This window comes from Dendrobium catenatum, unplaced genomic scaffold, assembly GCF_001605985.2.
Source record: "Dendrobium catenatum unplaced genomic scaffold, ASM160598v2 fragScaff_scaffold_716, whole genome shotgun sequence".
NCBI lineage: Eukaryota > Viridiplantae > Streptophyta > Magnoliopsida > Asparagales > Orchidaceae > Dendrobium > Dendrobium catenatum.
In genome coordinates, this window is record NW_021319178.1 from 18,349,114 (window position 1) to 18,367,791 (window position 18,678).

At 36.9% G+C, this 18,678-nt stretch overlaps 2 protein-coding genes across 5 annotated transcripts in view; one reads left to right on the forward strand and one right to left on the reverse strand.

Moving 5' to 3' along the window:
* The window catches only part of LOC110106993 (probable serine/threonine protein kinase IREH1), a 43,804-nt gene extending 33,149 nt beyond the window's left edge, over positions 1-10,655 (reverse strand). The window contains exon 1 of one of the 4 annotated variants that reach the window (XM_028696145.1): positions 9,784-10,655. In XM_028696145.1, coding sequence (XP_028551978.1) covers positions 9,784-10,480 — 697 coding nt within the window. In that variant the 5' untranslated portion in view covers positions 10,481-10,655. The remainder of the gene's footprint in view (positions 1-9,783) is intronic. The other 3 variants (XM_028696144.1, XM_028696146.1, XM_028696147.1) reach the window with 3 other exon arrangements.
* A 3,446-nt stretch (positions 10,656-14,101) lies between these two features.
* LOC110106979 lies at positions 14,102-16,376 on the forward strand. Its single transcript, XM_020837095.2, has 2 exons — positions 14,102-14,426; positions 16,276-16,376. Exons 1-2 carry the CDS (start codon positions 14,102-14,104, stop codon positions 16,374-16,376), a joined length of 426 nt encoding a protein of 141 aa, XP_020692754.1.
* The last annotated feature ends 2,302 nt before the right edge of the window (positions 16,377-18,678 follow it).

The following is an 18,678-nucleotide window of genomic DNA, read 5'->3' on the forward strand; positions in this document are numbered from 1 at the left end:
GTCATGCAAGGAGGAAGGAAGAAATGTGGGATTCCCAACCACGAGGCACGGGGGGAACCGTTGGAGGGAGAGGAAGTTGGAGTGGAGATGTTAGGGTGAGGAAGTTGAAGATGTCAATATTTGAAAAGGAGGATGGTCATGGGTGGGAGTACCAGTTGGAGAGGTATTTTGTAGTGAATGGGTTGCCCAAGGAGACAAGCTTATGGTCTCGGGGCTATGTCTGGAGAGGAAATCCCTAACTTGGTTCCAATGGAGGAAGGTTGGATATCCGATCCGCTCTTGGAAGAAGTTTAAAGATTACTTGTTGGAGCATTTTTGAGCCATTCGGGAAGGGGGCCTACACAAGCAATTCTTTGCCTTGACTCCGGAGGAGACCGTCTAGACTATAAGGAGATATTTGAGTTATTGTCGAAGCAGTTAAGAGGCATTATAGAGGCGGTGTTGGAGAAAAATTTCATAAAGGGCATAAAGCCCAACATGCAGGCAGACCTCCGATTGTTGAAGCTAAAGGGGTTGAGGAAGACAATGTAGCTAGACTAGAAAGCGGAGAATCGGAGAAAGATGGAGAGGAACAGTAGGAGTAGAGTCCCAGGAGGCTCCTACAGGAGTGCTTCGATCTTCCTGGCACCGAGGACCCAGACGGTGTCATCTTAGTGGGAGGCACCGAGGGAGAAGAGTGGGGGAGTTCACCCCAGAGGTAAAAGTACAGGGCAAGAGAGCGAAGATTTTGTGCTTCCGATGTGATGAGAGGTATACACCAAGACATTGGTGCAAGAACCGCACACTCCAGATCCTTATGGTTTGCAAGGAGGAGACCGATAGAGAGAGGTTGAAGGAGAAAGCAGAAACGGGAGGAGAGCACCTACACCTTGATGTGGCAGAAGTGTCCTTTAACTCAATGGTGGGATTTACTCAAAATCACACCATGAAGGTGAGGGGACAAATCAAGGAGCAACCAATGGTGGTCTAGGTGAATAGCGGGGCCACTCACAACTTCATCTCAAAGCAGGTCGTGGACCAATTGGGATTGAAGTTTGTGGATACAGGGAGCTTTGGAGTCATGATGGAGATAGCGAAGGTAGAGAGGAGTAGGGGGGTTTGCAGGAGGTTGGTATTGACACTCCATGTCATATATATAGTGGAGGATTTTATTACCTTAGCACTAACATGATCCTTGGGATGAAGTGGTTACAAACGATCATAAAGATGAGAAATCTTTGACTATGGAGATTATGGTGGAGGGGAAGACAACGGTGCTACGAGGAGATGTCAGCCTATGCAAAATTATGGTTTCACTCAGAACTATGGTCAAGATGATACTGGGAGCAGGGTTGGACTATTTGGTGGAGTTGTAGAGCTTACAAGAGGTTCGAGATTCAGAGCCACTCGAGGTCCCTAATTGTGTACATCAACTTCTGCAATAGTTTCCTGAGATTTTTCAACAGCCTAGCGAATTATCGCCACCCAGGGAGCATGAGCACGCCATTACCATGAGGGACCTTTTCCTATCAATGTTAAATCATATCGATACCCGCAGCTTCAAAAGGATGAGATAGGGACTCATCAAAGAGATTCTTGAGATAAGGATTATCAGGCCCAGTGTTAGCCCCTTTTCCAGCCCAATTTTACTGGTGAGAAAGAAAGACGACAATTAGAGGTTTTGCATGGATTATAGGGCCCTAAAAATGGAAGCTGTACTAGACAAGTTTCATATCCCCATGATCAATGAGCTATTTGGGGCAATCATCTTCTCGAAGACTTACTTGAAGTCGAGGTACCACCGGATTATAATGAAGTCGGGGTATATGCACAAGATAGCTTTTAGAACCCATGAGTGTCACTAAGAGTTTTTTGTGATGCATTTCAGCCTTACGCTCCAACCACTTTTTAGTTCCTCATGAACCGAGTTTTCAACACTACCTTAAAAAATTTGTGCTGATATTTTTTGATGACATCCTGGTCTACAGTCATACAGAGGTAGAGCATGGGTCATCTGACGACTATACTAGAGATTTTGACAGAGCACCAGCTATATGCCAACCTGAAGAAATGTTCCTTTGCACAGCCACAGATGGAGTACCTAAAACATGTGGTGAGAAAATCAGGGGTAGCAATAAACCAGTCCAAGATTGAGACCATATTGGATTGGCCTTTACCTAAGAACCTGAAGGAGTTTAGAGGATTCTTGGATCTCACCGGGTAACACCAGAAGTTTGTGCGAGGGTATGACACGATAGCAAGGCCACTAACAGATCAGCTGAAAGACAATTTCAATATGGGGGAAGCAACAACTCAGGCCTTAGAACAAGTGAAGAAAGCCATGATCAACGTGTCGATATTAGCACTTTCTAACTTCAACATATCATTTGTGGTGGAAGTGGATGCATCAGGATACGAACTAGGGTTAGTACTCATATAGGATCATCAGCCCATTGCTTATTTCAGCTAGGTGCTCACAACCAGGGTGAGGCTCAAGTTCGTATATGAGTGGTAGTTGATGGCAATTGCCTTAGCCATCCAAAAGTAGAAACCCCTATTTGTTGGGATGACACTTTATAGTCAGAACAGAACAAACAAGTTTGAAGTTTCTGCTGGAGCAGATGCTGATGATTGAAGAGCATCAGAGATGGTTATTCAAGTTACTTGAATATGATTTTGAGATCCAGTATCGCCCAAGACTGGAAAACAGGGTCGTGGATGCACTATCGAGGAAGGCAGATGAGCCACAAACGGACAGCTCTATCAATCCCATGGTCCTCAACTAAGAAGCCCTGAGACTGGAGAGCGAACAGGATAAGGGTTTGAGGAAGATTAGAGATGAGTTGTTGCAGGACCTAGACAATCATCTCGATTACACGCTGAGGGGGCCCCAACTGCTATATCAGGGGCGATTCGTCCTACTAAGGACATCGAGGTACATTCCCAAATTGTAGGGATTTCATGGCAACATAGTTGGAGGTCACTCAGGAGTTCAAAAACCCAATAGTCGATTGTATACGGAGATATACTGGGTAGGGATGCGCGAAGATGTAGAGGACTGGGTGATGAGATGTGATGTGTGCCAGCGACATAAGTACTTGGCCATGAAACCAAGAGGATTATTAAAGCCTTTAGCTCTGCCGGAGGAGAAATTATTCTATGCGGACGTCGAATGATGTTCACCGTCCGGAGACCAACCAAAATGCGCCATGTCAGCAGTACCGAGTGGGGTGACGTGGCGTATTCTGGTTGGTCTTTGGACGGTGTTCGGCGTCCGCACAGAATAATTTGCCCTGCCGGAGAGGGCGTGGGAGGATGGGACTATGGACTTCATCGAGGGGTTACCGTGTTCGGAGGAATTTTCTGTGAAACTGGTAGTGGTGGATTGTTTGAATAAGTGCACGCACTTCATCCCCCTGAAGCAGCCATAGACCAAGGTCTTTATGGCTATTACTTTCATATGGGAGGAAGTGAGCTTACATGGATTTCCATAATCCATTGTGTCAGATAGAGAAGTTGTTCATCAATCATTTCTGGAAGGAGTTGTTCCGTTTACAGAGGACAAACCTGAAGAGGAGCGCGACATACCATTTTAGATAGATGGCCAGACGGAGAAGGCCAACAGAAGCATGCAGACCTATTTGTGATGCTTTGTATAAAATTTGCTGAAGATTTGGGCAAAGTGGATTGCATTAGGCCGAATATTGCAAGAAATCATGACACACAAAAAAGACCTGCTGGAAGTTACATGGAAAGCCCCCAAATAAAGAGTGTAATCAAAGAAGTGAACAAAAAGGGGAATCGTAAGCTAACACTACAACAAATCAGTCCAACCCAGAAATGCAATCCTGCGTCAAAGAATTGATATGCTAAAATAACTCCTGATATCCCTTGAAAAACCACCTGCATCTTCTTCACTTGCACTTTCAAGTAGGTTTTATATATCCATCAAATAATTGTCTCTAGAAATCATTTAAAATATTTAGAATCAATGACTTAGGAGCCACAGATCACATGACACACTACATTACCCACTTCATCAACTACTCATTACCCGAGTGATAAGAAAATCATTGTTGCTAATGGTTCTCTTACCATAGAAGAAGGCCAATGAGACATACCCTTATCTCTCTATCTTTTATTCTAAAAAATGTACTCCACGTACCTCAATTATTCACAAAACTAATCTTCATTCAAAAACATGCCAGTGATCATAATTGTCAAGCCCTATTTTGCCCTACTTGTTTATTTTAGGACCAGTGATAGAGGAAGAAGATTGGACTTGCTAAAGAGAAAGTTGGATTGTGCTACCTGGAAGGGCTGAATAAATCTACTATTATCAATAATGTATATTTTATGTTATCCTTATTTAATAAAAAATCTACTATTTGATTTCATTATTTTTGATTATGACATTCATCTTTTGATGTCTTACCAAATATGTATCCAAAACTTTTTATGAGTAGAAAAATGAATATTTTCATTGTGAAACCTTTGAGTTAACTAAGTATAAACGAGTTTCTTTTTTAAACAAAAATAAGAGATGTCATACTTCCTTGCACCATATTCATAGTGATATCTAGGGACCCTAAATCTCTAACATTTCAAGGGTCTGATGGTTTGTATCCTTCATTGACAACAATACCGAGTATGTTGGATCTTTCTCCTAAAAAATAAATTCAATGATAACACTATCCTCTCAAATTTTCACACCAAGATCCAGAACCAATTAAGGATGAAAATAAGAAAATTTTATTCTGACAATGCCAAAGATTACTTTAACCACACCCTATCCACCTACATTCAAAAGAAATGTATCATTCACGAGTCTTTATGCATTCACATCACATAACTAAACAGAGTTGCAGAAAGAAAATGGTTATCTTCTTGCCTCCACCCATACACTTCTATTCCACCACAATGTACTCAAATATTAAACTAAGGGAAAGCTCTTCTAACTATCATATATATGATAAATTGACTACCTTCAAAAACCTTGTGACTAAAAATACCAATTGATATCTTGTCATTTTTTTACCATGAATTTCAAACTCATAACAAACTCACACCCAGAATCTTTGAATGCACTATCTATTTTCACATTCACAGTCAAAATAGAACACTCAAATGTATCTTTGTAAGATATTCAACCACCCAGAGAGGTTAAGAGTGTTATCACCCATTCACCAATAAAACCCTTGTATCTATTGACATTATTTTTACGAACAAAAGTCCTATTTCACCAAACCTCATCTTCAGGGGGGGCGGGATTGAAACTGAGGAAGTTGAGAAAAGTGTTGACTTTTCAACTCCACATCAAACTGATTCACCTAAATCTGAAACCAAAGCCAGAGAAACTGAGGACAAAGCTATTATGGATTACAAGAGGTTTGAAAAAGTATATTCCAGACATACAAATCCAAACTATGCTTCAGAGCTAATTAAAAAATTTGAACCTAATTAAAAAATTTGAACCGTCTCTTGAAATTGAGGTTAACACAAGTTCACAAAAAAAATCTCCTATGTACCCCATAACCAACTTTGTATCATTCCATAATTTCTCACATTCACACAAAAATTTTATGATCGCACTAAATGATATTAGTATTCATGATAATATTTCCGAGGTCTTATATGATGAGAATTGAAAAAGTTTCATGGAAAATGAAATGCAGACCCTGGAGAAAAACAATTCTGGGAAATCATCGACATACCAATAGAAAAATACCATTCAGCTGCAAATGGGTATTCTCTGTGAAATACAAAGCCAATGGTACACTGGAAAAGTATAAGGAAAGAATGGTAGTGATAGGGTACACTCAGAAGTACAACATTGACTACCAAGAAACTTTTGCAACCGTGCCAAGATGAACACTGTTAGGATCCTTCCCTCCCTAACAGCTAATTATAACGGGCATCTAAAACAAATTGATGTTAAAAATGCATTCCTACATGGGGCCTGGGAGGAATAAATATTTATGGAGATTCCACTACGATTCAGGGAGAATTATGAGGGTGACAAAGTTTGTAGGTTACCTAGGAGCCGTTATTACGTCCTCCGACCGGATGCAGGGGAACATCTGGTCCTAGGCAAAAAAACGCCTGTACCGAGGTGTACCGAGTTTTTTCATTTTTTGCCTAGGACCGGATGTTTCTTGCATCCGGTCAACCGAACCAAATAAAAGCGCGTTACCTAGAGCTTGATTTGGAAGATCTCAAAGGTCATGCTACTAAATGGATATCAGCAGAGCCAATGGGACCACACACTATTCTTCAAGCACTCAAACTCAGGTCGAGTCACATTTTTGTTAGTTTATATAGATGAAAGCATCTTGAATGGGAATGATAAAAAGGAGAAAGTGATTCCAAGGAAATGTCTTGCAAAAAAAAAAATAGATAAAATAACTTGGTATATTGAAATAATTTCTAAGAATTGAGGTTGCCCACTTCAGCAAAGGAATCTTCATTTCATAACAAAAATACATTAGTGATCTTCTTAAAGAAACATGTAAATTAGCTTGTAAACCGGCACCAACACCAATATGACCAAATCTCAAATTAGGGAAAGCTAAAGAGGATCCAGACATATATAAGAGAGCTTACCAAAGACTTGTGCCGAAATTGATCTACATTTCCCACACCATACTAGATATAGCCTTTGTTGTAAGCATGGTTAGCCAGCTCATGAAGAATCCAAAGCAAACTCACATGCAAGCAATAGACAGAATACTGGACTACCTCAAGAGAAATCCAAGAAAGGGGATTATCTTCAAAAGAGAATGTGGAATAACCTCGAAAGCTTATACTGATGCAGATTAAGCAAGATCACCAGCAGATAAACTATCTACCTCAGAATATTACACAGTCCTTGAAAAAAACCTAGTAACTTGGAGGAGCAAGAAACATAATGTGATGACAAGATTTAGTGCAGAGGCAGAGTTCTGAGCTATGGCCTTAGATATATGTGAGTTACTATGGATCAAGATGATTCTAGAAGACCTAAGGATCAAGTGAGAAATATCCATAAAGCTACATTGTGACAACAAATTAACAATCAACATTGCTCACAATCCAATTTAGCATAATAGAACCAAGCACATAGAAGTAGACAAACATTTTATTAAGAAGAAATTAGATAGTGGACTTATTTGTATTTACCATGAACTTGCAAATATTCTTACCAAGAGACTTCGTAACTTTACAAATCTTAGACTAATTATAAAGCTAGGAATGACAGATTAATATTCCCAAGCTTGATGGGGAGTGTCAAGTCCAAGCCGTCTCTTGGCCCTTGATCTAATGGTCAGTATGAGGATCCGTGGGAGACACACCTGGATCACGTCAATCTCCTTCTAGATTTGGGTGGTTGGTTTAGGAATGATTATATTAGGGAAATTATGCATTATTCCATAATTATTTATTATTAAGATATCTTGTATAGATTATAAATAGGGATAACTTTGTGAAATAAATTTAAGCATTTTTCCATCTCCAATTCTCTGAATGTAGCATTGTATCCATTCCTTAAATATCTAGAATGGGTCATTCTTCTGTTTCAAAAAATATATCTATATTTTTTTGAACAATAATTAATTAAATAAAGATAATACATTGCACCACAATGTAAGCTTACCCAATAAGGCCTTTAAAAGGTTTGAATGTATGCAATCAAGAGGTCCATTTATCAAGTGTATGATAGAAGTAAATATGAGTCTCTTTGTCTTCCTTATAACACAATGTTCACAAAAATCAATATTCTCAATCTTGTCACCAGATAACAAGCCTTGTTTCTTAAGCTCCTCAAGTCCTCTTTGGCACATGTGGCCACATCTTGTATTTGCATTTGTTGAGTTTAATAGCTATATTAATTAACAAATATTGAATGATCTTCCAATCAAGGAATGCAATCCATTGTTTAAAATTTTGTTCATAACAACAAATGAGCTTTCTTATACCCTTACCATCCCACTTGCACTCATGAATTCATAATAAAAATTATTTTAGGATTCCTAGTCAAATTAAAATACCTCACTTCATGTAGTTGTCATTTAATGCCATCAAACCTCACAATGCTTACCTTCCTAGTTCTCATGACAATAGAGCATCAACATGCCACCATCAAAGTCTTGTAATGACTCAGAACAAGATTTTTATCGGCACATGTAAAAAGAACAACCATAATCAAGAATCCTGTTCTTATTAGAATCAGATTATGTAATGAACAATACCTATACGCTTTCATATCCCCCACAACAATAGCAATTTGTTATGATAATTTACCTATTCAAGCATCTTCATCTTCATTTATGCCACGTTTTCTTGAAATGACCTTTTTGTGGCAAAAGAGACACTTCTTCTTGACCTTTGACTTGGATCTTGATTGATACATATTTCTGAAATCATATTTCCTTTTTCTTCCATAAATCATAAGGCTATCACCAACACATTCATCCTTTGATTAGCCACGATTTAGTCATTCTTTAGAATTTAAGGTTGATTTTGCTTCTATCATAAAAAAAGTAATATTACCAAATAACATGATATCCACAAAATGTTCATAAATTTTGTCCAAAGAACTTACGAGTGTTATGCAAAGACCCCCATCCTTGATTTCAACTTCAATGCTTTTAAGATCGATCATTAACTTTTTAAAATCATCCAAATTCTTCTTTAGTGACTGAGATTCATCCATTTGCAATTAGCATAACCTATTCTTGATGTATAATAAATTTGTAAGGTACCTCTTCAAATAAATGGATTCAAGCTTTCTCCAAAACTCAATGGCCAACTCCTTAGGAATCTCCCTTAGAACTCCACATCCAAGACTCAAGAGGATTGCACTACGAACATGGTTAATAAGATCTAACTGATTCTTCGCATCCACTTTTTGCAATGTTTGTTCAGCCAAAGCAGCAGCCAAATCTAGATGCTCGAGCATTATCTTCATCATCAATCTCCAAAGAATGAAATCATTTTGCACAAATATCAATTGTGAGAATAAGGGAAGGCTAAAGTATTTTTTCAGCACTTGATTAAAATCCTTACTAAACTCAGGATTTCGCTATTCTTATTAATCTTATTCTTTCCCAAAATTCAACTTTCTTGAATAACCCCTTTCAACTCATCCTTCTTCCTTCTAAACAGTTTAGACTCCCTACAATTCTGAAATTTTAAAGAGATCAACAACCTGCAACAATCTTCTCCCTGAAATTCAAAACAGCGCTATGGGTTTATGGGAACAAAACTTATTATATCTTCTCCCAGAGCGTCAAATTTTTATTAAAAAATACTGATGGCAGACTGAAAGAAAATTCAAGTAAATGCAATGACATGATCCTCGAAGTTGCAGCTGTCCTAGACATATCAAGAGCATGGAATCAGCTTTTGTTGAAGTTTAGATTTCGACTGTTCTGATCGCACTTTGGTTCCTTCATGCATCTTTATGAAAAAAACATTAAAATTTTGAAAACAACGATTCACTGGACCATGAAACCAGGGTCGCACCGAGAGAGGAATCATAATTTTGATATGCTCTTGATAAGAGATAAAATGAATTGCGCTCGACTGTCCATCATTAAGTTTTAATCATTTAGTAGATGATAAAAAATGGCAACATACTGAGTTATTTCAATAGTGGTCACTGGTTGCTAGTAGTACCATCATTATCTAACATGCGAAATTTCTCAACGATCACTAAAAATAGTAGGGAACATACTGAGTTATTTCAATGGTGACAGGAAGCAAAAACTGCAGCCGCATTTAATTCAAAATTATAATCAACTGTAACAGAGAAGCAAAACATACCCATAGGATCCAATGCTGCTCCATTCCTAAACGCGTGATCAAACTGACTCCTCCCATGATCAGCCCATGAGCTGACACGGGACTCTGGGACCTTCTCCAGCCCACGGGTATCCTTCTTCTTGAAACTGCTACTCCCAACTCCAAAAAGAGCAAAAGAAGATGACATCGACGATGCCGACGATGCCGACGTGGAGCAGCCTCCCCCCCTACTTAGGTTGCTGCTCCCAATTCCAGATATCCTGTTCTCCCGGAACGTCTCCTGCGGCAGTGGCCCGGATCTCGTCTTAATGCGATTCAAGCCGTGGGAAGAGGACAGATTCGGAGACAGAAAAGACCCCGAAGTCACCCCTCCCTCCTTGATCGCGCCACCCTTCCAAATTTTACCCGGGGCCGAAGCAGCTGCTTGGGGCGAGTGCTTCGCGGCCTCTTTCCCTTTCTGATCCCTCTCTTTCTCCTTCACCTTCTCTTTCTCTTTTTCCTTCTCCTTCTCCTTTTCCTTCTCCTTCTCCTTTTTCTTCTGCTGCTGCTGCTGGATCTTCGTCGCCACTTCGGTAGATGATCGAGATTTCTTCTTCTCGGATTTGGAAGGGGAAGCGGATGCAGGTGTGCCTGGCGTGCCGGGGCTGCTGGAGCCCCTATCGGGACTGGATGAATCCGAGGGTTTCTTTGACGAGAAGAATCTCCCTTTGAACACCATCGCGCCTTTCCCTTTCCCACAAGAACTCGCTCTCCGATTCTCTTCTGCTTCCTCGCTTCAGTTACCAGTCAATCGTTTCAAGGGCCGAGGTCTGAAGTCATTTCCGGTCAAGTGTGAGCGAAGGTGCGCCGACGGACACGGCGGAAGAAAGGAAGCTGGAAAAATATCTAAAGCACTACAAGAGAACACAAAAAAGACGATTAATCGCCTTTGGATTTGATTTGAGATTTGTGCTGTTATGAGATAATGTAAATGATATTGAGCACGAATCATAAAGCAATTTAAAAGCAAGGATGATAGTTGAACTGGGATTAATCCTCTTCGCCATTAGAGGACGGAGCAACGTAAGGGGACGGTTTCTGAGGGCTTAAATTCGTAATAAATTCGTAATAGAACGTCGGATTGACTTAATGGCACAATTTCATTATTAAAATTAAATTTATTTTTGATTATTTGAGGCCTGACGTCAATTATCCAAATAAATTTATAAGACCGTAATATTAAACAAAATTTCGTATAATTCATTTCCAAAACAAATAAAAAATAAATAAATATGTATAAAAAATTTGGCATCAAATGTATTAGATTTAACTGTTTACATATCAATAATTCTATGTAATTTTAACAATGGATGTAGATAAATGTATCCCGACCTATCTTACTCTATATGATGTGATAAATTATTCTATGTGTATGTCGAACGCCGTCCAGAGATCAATCAGAATGTGTCATATCACACATGCGCTCGGTACAAAGGCTTGGTACCACTCGGTACCGCGGCTCAATACTGCTGATGTGGCGCATTCTGATTGGTCTCTAAACGACACTCTGTGTCTGGTCTCCGCACAAAATAATTTCTCATATAATGGAGTCTTGAATTTTTCTTTATCATGTTATTTGTGGGGTTAGTCGTTCAATTGCACGTTCCCTCGGCATCTTCTTTGTGCGGTCATCTCTGCAATGTTGTTTGATCTTGAAGGAATGGAAAAATCATTATATATGTGCGGTGTCGGGACGCATCCGGAGGTCAATCCGGACACATCACGTCATCCAATACATAGTTCAATGGCTGGCGTGGCACGTCTGAATTGACCTCCGGTGCATCCGGACTCCGCATGTAATAATATCTCAAATGAACGAGTTTGATTTCATGTAATTACTTTGAAAAAGAATGGATTTCCCAAAGTTTTAATGCGTCAACAAATTCATAATTACTCAGTTTTTTATCTATAACCATTCTTATAATTATTCTCATTAATCTGAGAAATGAATCCGTCAAATTCATTGAATTTGTCGCATCAGCATCTCAAATCCATTGGAATCACAACGGTAATATCTACGAAGGTGATGTACTTAATTTATTGAACAAAGACTTTATCTGTGATGATCTTCAAAAGATAATTGTCACACCATTACCGTATGAATTCGACCTAAACATGCAGATTGGGTCTGGTCGAGGGGACCATTCAATTCTCAATTTGAATAGGCCACAATCTGATTCATTTATTGTTGATTTAAATAAACAACATATTAATATAGATTGAATGATGTTCCGTTTTAGAATATTCGAGGCGGTAGAGAGATATAAAGTTTAGTGTCCTAGCTTTGTAGGAAGATACAACGTACAAATAGATGAAATATAGGTGCGTAGCATTTATAAGAGATACGAGAGTTTTTACGTGAAAACTTTGAAAAGGGGGAAAAACTATGGGGTCTGATTCAATTTGAATGAATTCACAGTATTGATGATTGATTACAAATAATATCCATCATCAGAGGAAGATGTTGGCTTAATGCAACAAATACACATTACATAGAGATCGTTACATTGCAGTTATTATTAAAAGAGTGTTGACATGTATGATTGGTACGGTTAGTATGACTGTGGTTGGTGGGCGACGATGATCGGAGGGATTGTACTCGGTGCGCGTGATTGAAGGAGATATACTCAGAAGGCGACGGTGATTGGAGAAACAACACTCGACATGCAACGGTGGTCAGAGGGACTGTAGTCGGCAAGCAGCCGTGGTCAGAGTGGTTCATAGTTGGCGGACAAAGGTGGTCAAAGGCAATGGCAGAGCAAGAAATTTTATTCATGATGGGCATAAAATTAAAATAGTTTTGTTTAATGTCTCATCCAAGGTTGTGAAAATCGGACCGGATAACGAACCGGAAGAAGGAGAGGTTCATGATTCAATTGGTCTAATCGGGGTCGAACCGGATGACTTATTAAATAATAAATAATATTAAAATTTAATGAAATTAACATAATAATAATCTTATCAATCAAAGTATGACACAATAAATTAAACTGAAAAAAATTATTAAACATAAAACTTACATAATTAAGTAAAATAATTATTTTAAAATCTCACATAAAAGACAAAAAAATTGAAATCTCATAATTACAAGAATTTAAACTCATAAAAATATGATAATTTTAAATTTAAATATTTTTCAAATTTTAAATTTGATTTTTAATTTAAATTTAATTTACATATAACCATATAAATTAATATAAATTATTATTAATTTATGTTACATATTTATTATAAATTTAATTCTAACATAAGTTTATAAGTGCATGATGGTGGTTGGAGTAAATCTAATTGATGGTGCAAGCTTAATAAAGCAAGAGAGATCCTTATTTTTTCATCTCTTCCTCCTCCTCCCCTTTGTGAAGAATCAATGTGGACCCATTTGGGTCAAGAGCATGTTGGGAGTATTTTAATGAAGAGTCGATATAAACTCTCTCAATCATTAATCATTTATTGAGCATTTAAGTGTCTTAGTAATGTTAGAATTCGGCCATCTTAGGCTTGTTGGATTCATCTCGCCGAGCCGCTTGATTCTACTATAAGCACGTCACATATGGATACCATTTGGTCATCCACTTAATGCTCTGAAACTTCACAATAGGTTTTGGCCATCAATGTGGACCCATTTGGGTTCGGATTGAACCGATTTTGGTGTCATTGGGTTTGTTTATTTGAGACATTTAGTTTGACTATAAGTTTGCTAAAATTAGAATTCAGAGGATCATAAATTTAGTTTTGAAAGTTTTTTATTCATATTTGAATCGAGATTCCTGCCCAATCTAACCGATTTTTGTGATGCATCAAATACGAACATAAATACCCCTTAAATTTCATGAGCATTCCACAACATGCTCATTCAAGGCTTTCAAAACTTATGGATTAAGAGAATTTCATAATTTTGAATTTCATATTAAGCTCTTATCAATCATGTCCAATCTTCCTTAATATAGCATTTCTACCCTCCCATTGTCTTTAGATCATATCAACCAGAATAACTATTTTTTAACCATCTTTAGCAACTTCCATGATGACTTTACAATGCCACCGTTTTAGACCGTTGGATCAATCAAAAGCTCCTTAAAAATAACACACGTAAGAAACAATAAATAGATTATTTCCCAGCCTCAAACTTCCTGCCATTCATGGCTTCCATTTATTTCTACGAAGAAAAAGGAAAACCATCCTCCACCTCTCATAAAATTAGCATACAAAAGACTGAACCAGATCAGAAAACCCAGAACCAAAGGACTCTCTCTTCCTCTCCATCCTCTCCTTCCTCTCCTTCTTCTTCGTAGAAGCCGCCATGGCCATGGCCTTCAAGCTCAAGACAGCTATAATCCTCATCTTCTCTCTGGCCATGAAACAGACAGAACATTCTGCAGAAGCTTCCACGTCTGTCTTGCCTTGCCTGGAGAGATTCCTTCCATGCCAATATTACATGCATGATTTGAATCCTCCAGACTTCTGCTGCATGCACCTGAAGGGAATGATGGCCTATGATCCTAATTGCATTTGCTCAGTCTTTAGAAATGATAATATCCTACGCGCATTGAACACTACCACGTTAGAAGCTGCAAATCTGACCGCCAATTGTGGACTGATCAAGCCTGACTTCAAGATCTGTGATGGTAAATTAACTAATTACCCCACCAATTTCTTTTCATTAGATTCTAATCATAAATTTTATGATGCTAATTAATTTGAAATATATGTTAATCTGCTTTCTAAAATAGTTTTTTAGTACAATAATTTTTGTGTAATGATTTTTTGTAAAAAAAATTATTGTACGTAGAAAGCTTTAAAAAAGTCGTCCCAAACGAAGGCTTGGTTTGGGACAAGTTTTTCATTGTTTTTTTTAAAAGTATTTTTGTTCAAAAAATTCTAATTCAAGAAAATTTTTTATTAAAAGATTATTTTAAAAAGCATTGAAAAAGTTGTCCCAAACCAAGCTGAAGTCTTAAGCTTTGTTTCAATGTTTGGGATAGTTTATTATAATTTTTAGTTTAGCAAAATTAAAGGAGCAAATAAAAATTATTGTCTGTTTGGATGTTTTTTTTAGAATTTTTTTTTTTTTTTTTCAAAATTTTGTTTTTAAAAATTTATTTTGGGGAAAGCATATTGAAATTATGGTTTGAAATCACGTAGATATTATTGAAAGAAATTTTTTTTTGAAAGTTATTATAAGCATTGCTGATTTTTTCTTTTAAAAAAATATGATAAAATTTTTCTTGTAAATATCATACTCTAATTGTTATGATTTTAAAAAAAAGTCGTCCCAAATGAAGGCTGGTTTGGGACAAGTTTTTCATTGCTTTTTAAAAAAGTATTTTTGCTCAAAAATTTTTAATTCAAAAAAATTTTTTACTAAAAAAATGTGTTAGAAGGCATTGAAAAATCATTTTTTACTTAAAAAAATGTTTTAGAAAGAATTGAAAAAGCTGTCACAAACGAAGCCGAAGTCTTAAGCTTTGTTTCAATGTTCGGGATGGTTTATTATAATTTTTAGTTTAGCAAAAAGGAGCAAATAAAAATTATTGTCTTTTGGATGGTTTTTTTTTTAGAATTTTTTTTTTCAAAATTTTACTTTTAAAAATTTATTTTAGGGAAAGCATATTTGAAATTACGTAGATATTATTGAAAGAAAAAATTTTTTTTTTGAAAGTTATTATAAGCATTGCTGATTTTTTCTTTTAAAAAATATGATAAAATTTTTCTTGTAACTATCATACTCTAATTGTTATGATTTTAAAAAAATCACAAATGTATTTATGATTTATATTGTTCCAAATCTTTTTGATTGATCGTTAAATTTTTCTTTTTACAAAATAACAAATTTAATATGGCAATTTAAACACTCATAAATATTAGTGATTTGTTTATTCAAAATTAAAGTTTCCATTATTGATTTCCAATTATATTATAAATTATTCTTTTTGAAAATCAACCCCTTCATTATGATATTTATACTCACATTTTATGAATTTCTTCAAAAAACATATGAATGATCAAATGCTCATAATTCAATTCAAACAACTTAAACGAAAATAAATTGCTCAAATAAGTCTTAATGATAATTCTTAGGCTTCTTTTGGAACAGTTTTCTTAATGCTTCTTAAAACAACTTTTTAGTACAACAAATAAAAATTTTATACTAAAAAGCTGCTTTAAGAAACAGTAAGAAAGTCATCAAAAAACGAAGTCTTATTTTGATTCACTAAAATTTTAGGCTTCTTTTGGGGCAATTTTCTTACTACTTTCTAAACCAATTTTTTTGTACAATAAATTTTTAAAAAATTTATGTACTAAAATGTTATTTTAGAAAGCAGTGAAAAAGCTATCCTAAATAAAAAACCTAAATCATAAAAGTAAATTATATTTGGTTAAAAATAATCGCTAATTAATACATAATCACTATTAAACCTGCTTTATGCATTAATTATAATTTAATTTAACATTTTATTTTATTTTATTTTGCAGATAAATCGACTAGCAGTATTACTCTTGGAGAAAACTTGAGAAATGCTAATGTTTTCATCTGGGTTTCAATTTCATTATTGATAATGGTTGGATTAATGTAACCTTATTTAACTTTATGATTTTATTTGGGTGAATTCGATTTTTTGTTCTTATTTTTTTATTTTTTAAAAATATGTTTGTTTAATCTTTTTTTTTTGTTGTGTACTTGAGTATTCGCAGCGATAGAAAAATATAAAGTTTAACGTCTTAGCTTTATATGAAGATCCAGCATGTAATCAGATAAAAAGAGAAGATGCAATATTCATAAGAGATACCAAAATTTTTATGTTGAAAACCCCTAAAAAGAGGGAAAAATCATGGGGCCTGGCCCAGTTTGAATGAATCCACAATTATTTGCAGTCGATTACTAATGAGGTCCTTCCTTGGGGGGAAGGCCTTAGCTTGATGTACAAAATATGAAGTACATTACACAGTGGGAATACAATGAATCATTATTGATGCATTTGTTTGGTCAGAAGGATCATAGTTGGTGGCGATGAAGGTTAGAAAGACCGTTGTCTAGCAACGGATGTAGGAAGGACCGTAGTCGGTGGGAGGTGAAGGTCAGAATGATCGTTTCTGGAGATGGAGGTCAGAAGGACCGTAGCCGACCGTAGTCGGCAGGAGACGGAGGTCGGGGGTGATGAAGGTTAGAAGGAACGTAGTCGACAGTGGTCAAAAAGACCATTATCGGAGGACGACGGAGGTCCGTCATCTATTAGAAACCATGCAATAGTACGACATTAATTGGTGGCCAGGTAGAAAAGCTGGCATCAGTTAACGGTCGAGCAGAAGTTCGACATCAGATGGTAGCTGGGTAGAAGTCCAGCGACGGTCGGGCATAAGTTCGACATTAGTTGGTGGCCAGGAAAAAATCCAGTGCTAGTTGGCAGTCGGGTAAAAGTCTAGTGATGGACAAAAGTCCAGCGTAGGATAGAAGTCTAATGAATGTCTGACGACGAGTAGAATTCTGGCGTCGGAAGGAAGTCCGTCGTTGGGTAGAAGTCCGACGAAAGTCTGGTGACTGACAGAAGTCTGGTGTCCGATAGTAATCCAATGAGGGGTAGAAGTCCAGCATTGGGTAGGAATCCGGCGATGTGAGGAAGTCCGATGTTGGGTACAAATCTGAGGACGGGCGGAAGTCCGTTGTCGGGTAGGAATCCGACGACGGGCGGATGCCCGACGTTGGGTAGAAATCTATCGATGGAAAGAAGTCCGATGAAAGTCCGGCGATGGGCAGAAGTCCTACGTCGGGTAGAATCCGGAGACGAGCGGAGGTCCGGCTCCGAGTAGAATTCCGACTTTAGTTGGCGTCCGGGTAGAAATCCAGTGTCAGATGGCATTCGGGTAGAACTCTAACGTCGGTCGGCTGCCGGGTGAAAGTCTGGCGGTGGTCGAGGAGGAGTCTCTTTCTTCTCTTTTTTTTTTTTACTTTGGCCTCATTCTTCTCACCCCTCCCCCTTTGGGGGCCCCTCTCTATGAGAAATGAGGTGTTTATTTATAATTTTCTAAGAGTGGCATGACTAGTAAATATGAGGAAGATCAAGGGTAAACTGAGAGTGATTTAAATGGACGATCGATATTGATTTCCTTGATTGTGGATTGTTTATTGGGCATTTGAAGGCCCTAATGATATCATATTTCGAAGAACTTAGACTCGTAGGATTAGTCTCATCGAGCCGCTCGATTCGACTATAAGTTTGCCATATTTGAAAATTGTTTGGTAATTCAAATTATGGATTGAACCTTCCAAACGTGCTTTGGGTATTTGATTTGGACTTATTTGGGCTCTGATTGAGTTGAATTTAGTGTCGTTGGGTCTGTATTTCCGAATTGTTCAGTTTGGCTGCAAGTTTGTTGAAATCAGAGTTCAAATGACCTCTAAATTAATTTTTTAAATTTCCCACTTGATTATGCTTCAACATTCGTGGTCTATCCATTCAATTTTTTTTGACGATATATGAATTTTAAAAATAAACTAAATTATTTTTAAAAATACTCAAAATAATTTTTAAATATTTCAAAAAAAAAAGTATCAATGTTGGCCAATGTCATAAAATAAAAATTATACATTTTTAAAATATCAAATATATATTATTTATATCTAAATATTTTATGTAATGATTTCTTTCTCTATTTTTCATTTTTATTATAATAATTTACTTAAATGATAATCTTTTTCTTTTCATAATAAAACTGAGATGTTCATACTCAGTCAAATAAGGCTCTGATCTCGATTAATTAAGATCGAGCTCGAGCTCAAACGTCAATTAAAATATTAGGATTAGAACATTTAGGAATGTTGACGAGATTTATGTCAAATTCATTGAACACAACAACGACAATAGCCTGATCTATAATTTA

Coding starts and splice junctions, on each gene's coding strand:
- LOC110106979 (XM_020837095.2), top strand. CDS start 14,102: ATGGCCATGGCCTTCAAGCTCAAGACAGCTATAATCCTCATCTTCTCT. Junction 14,427..16,275: donor TGACTTCAAGATCTGTGATG/GTAAATTAACTA, acceptor TTTATTTTGCAG/ATAAATCGACTAGCAGTATT.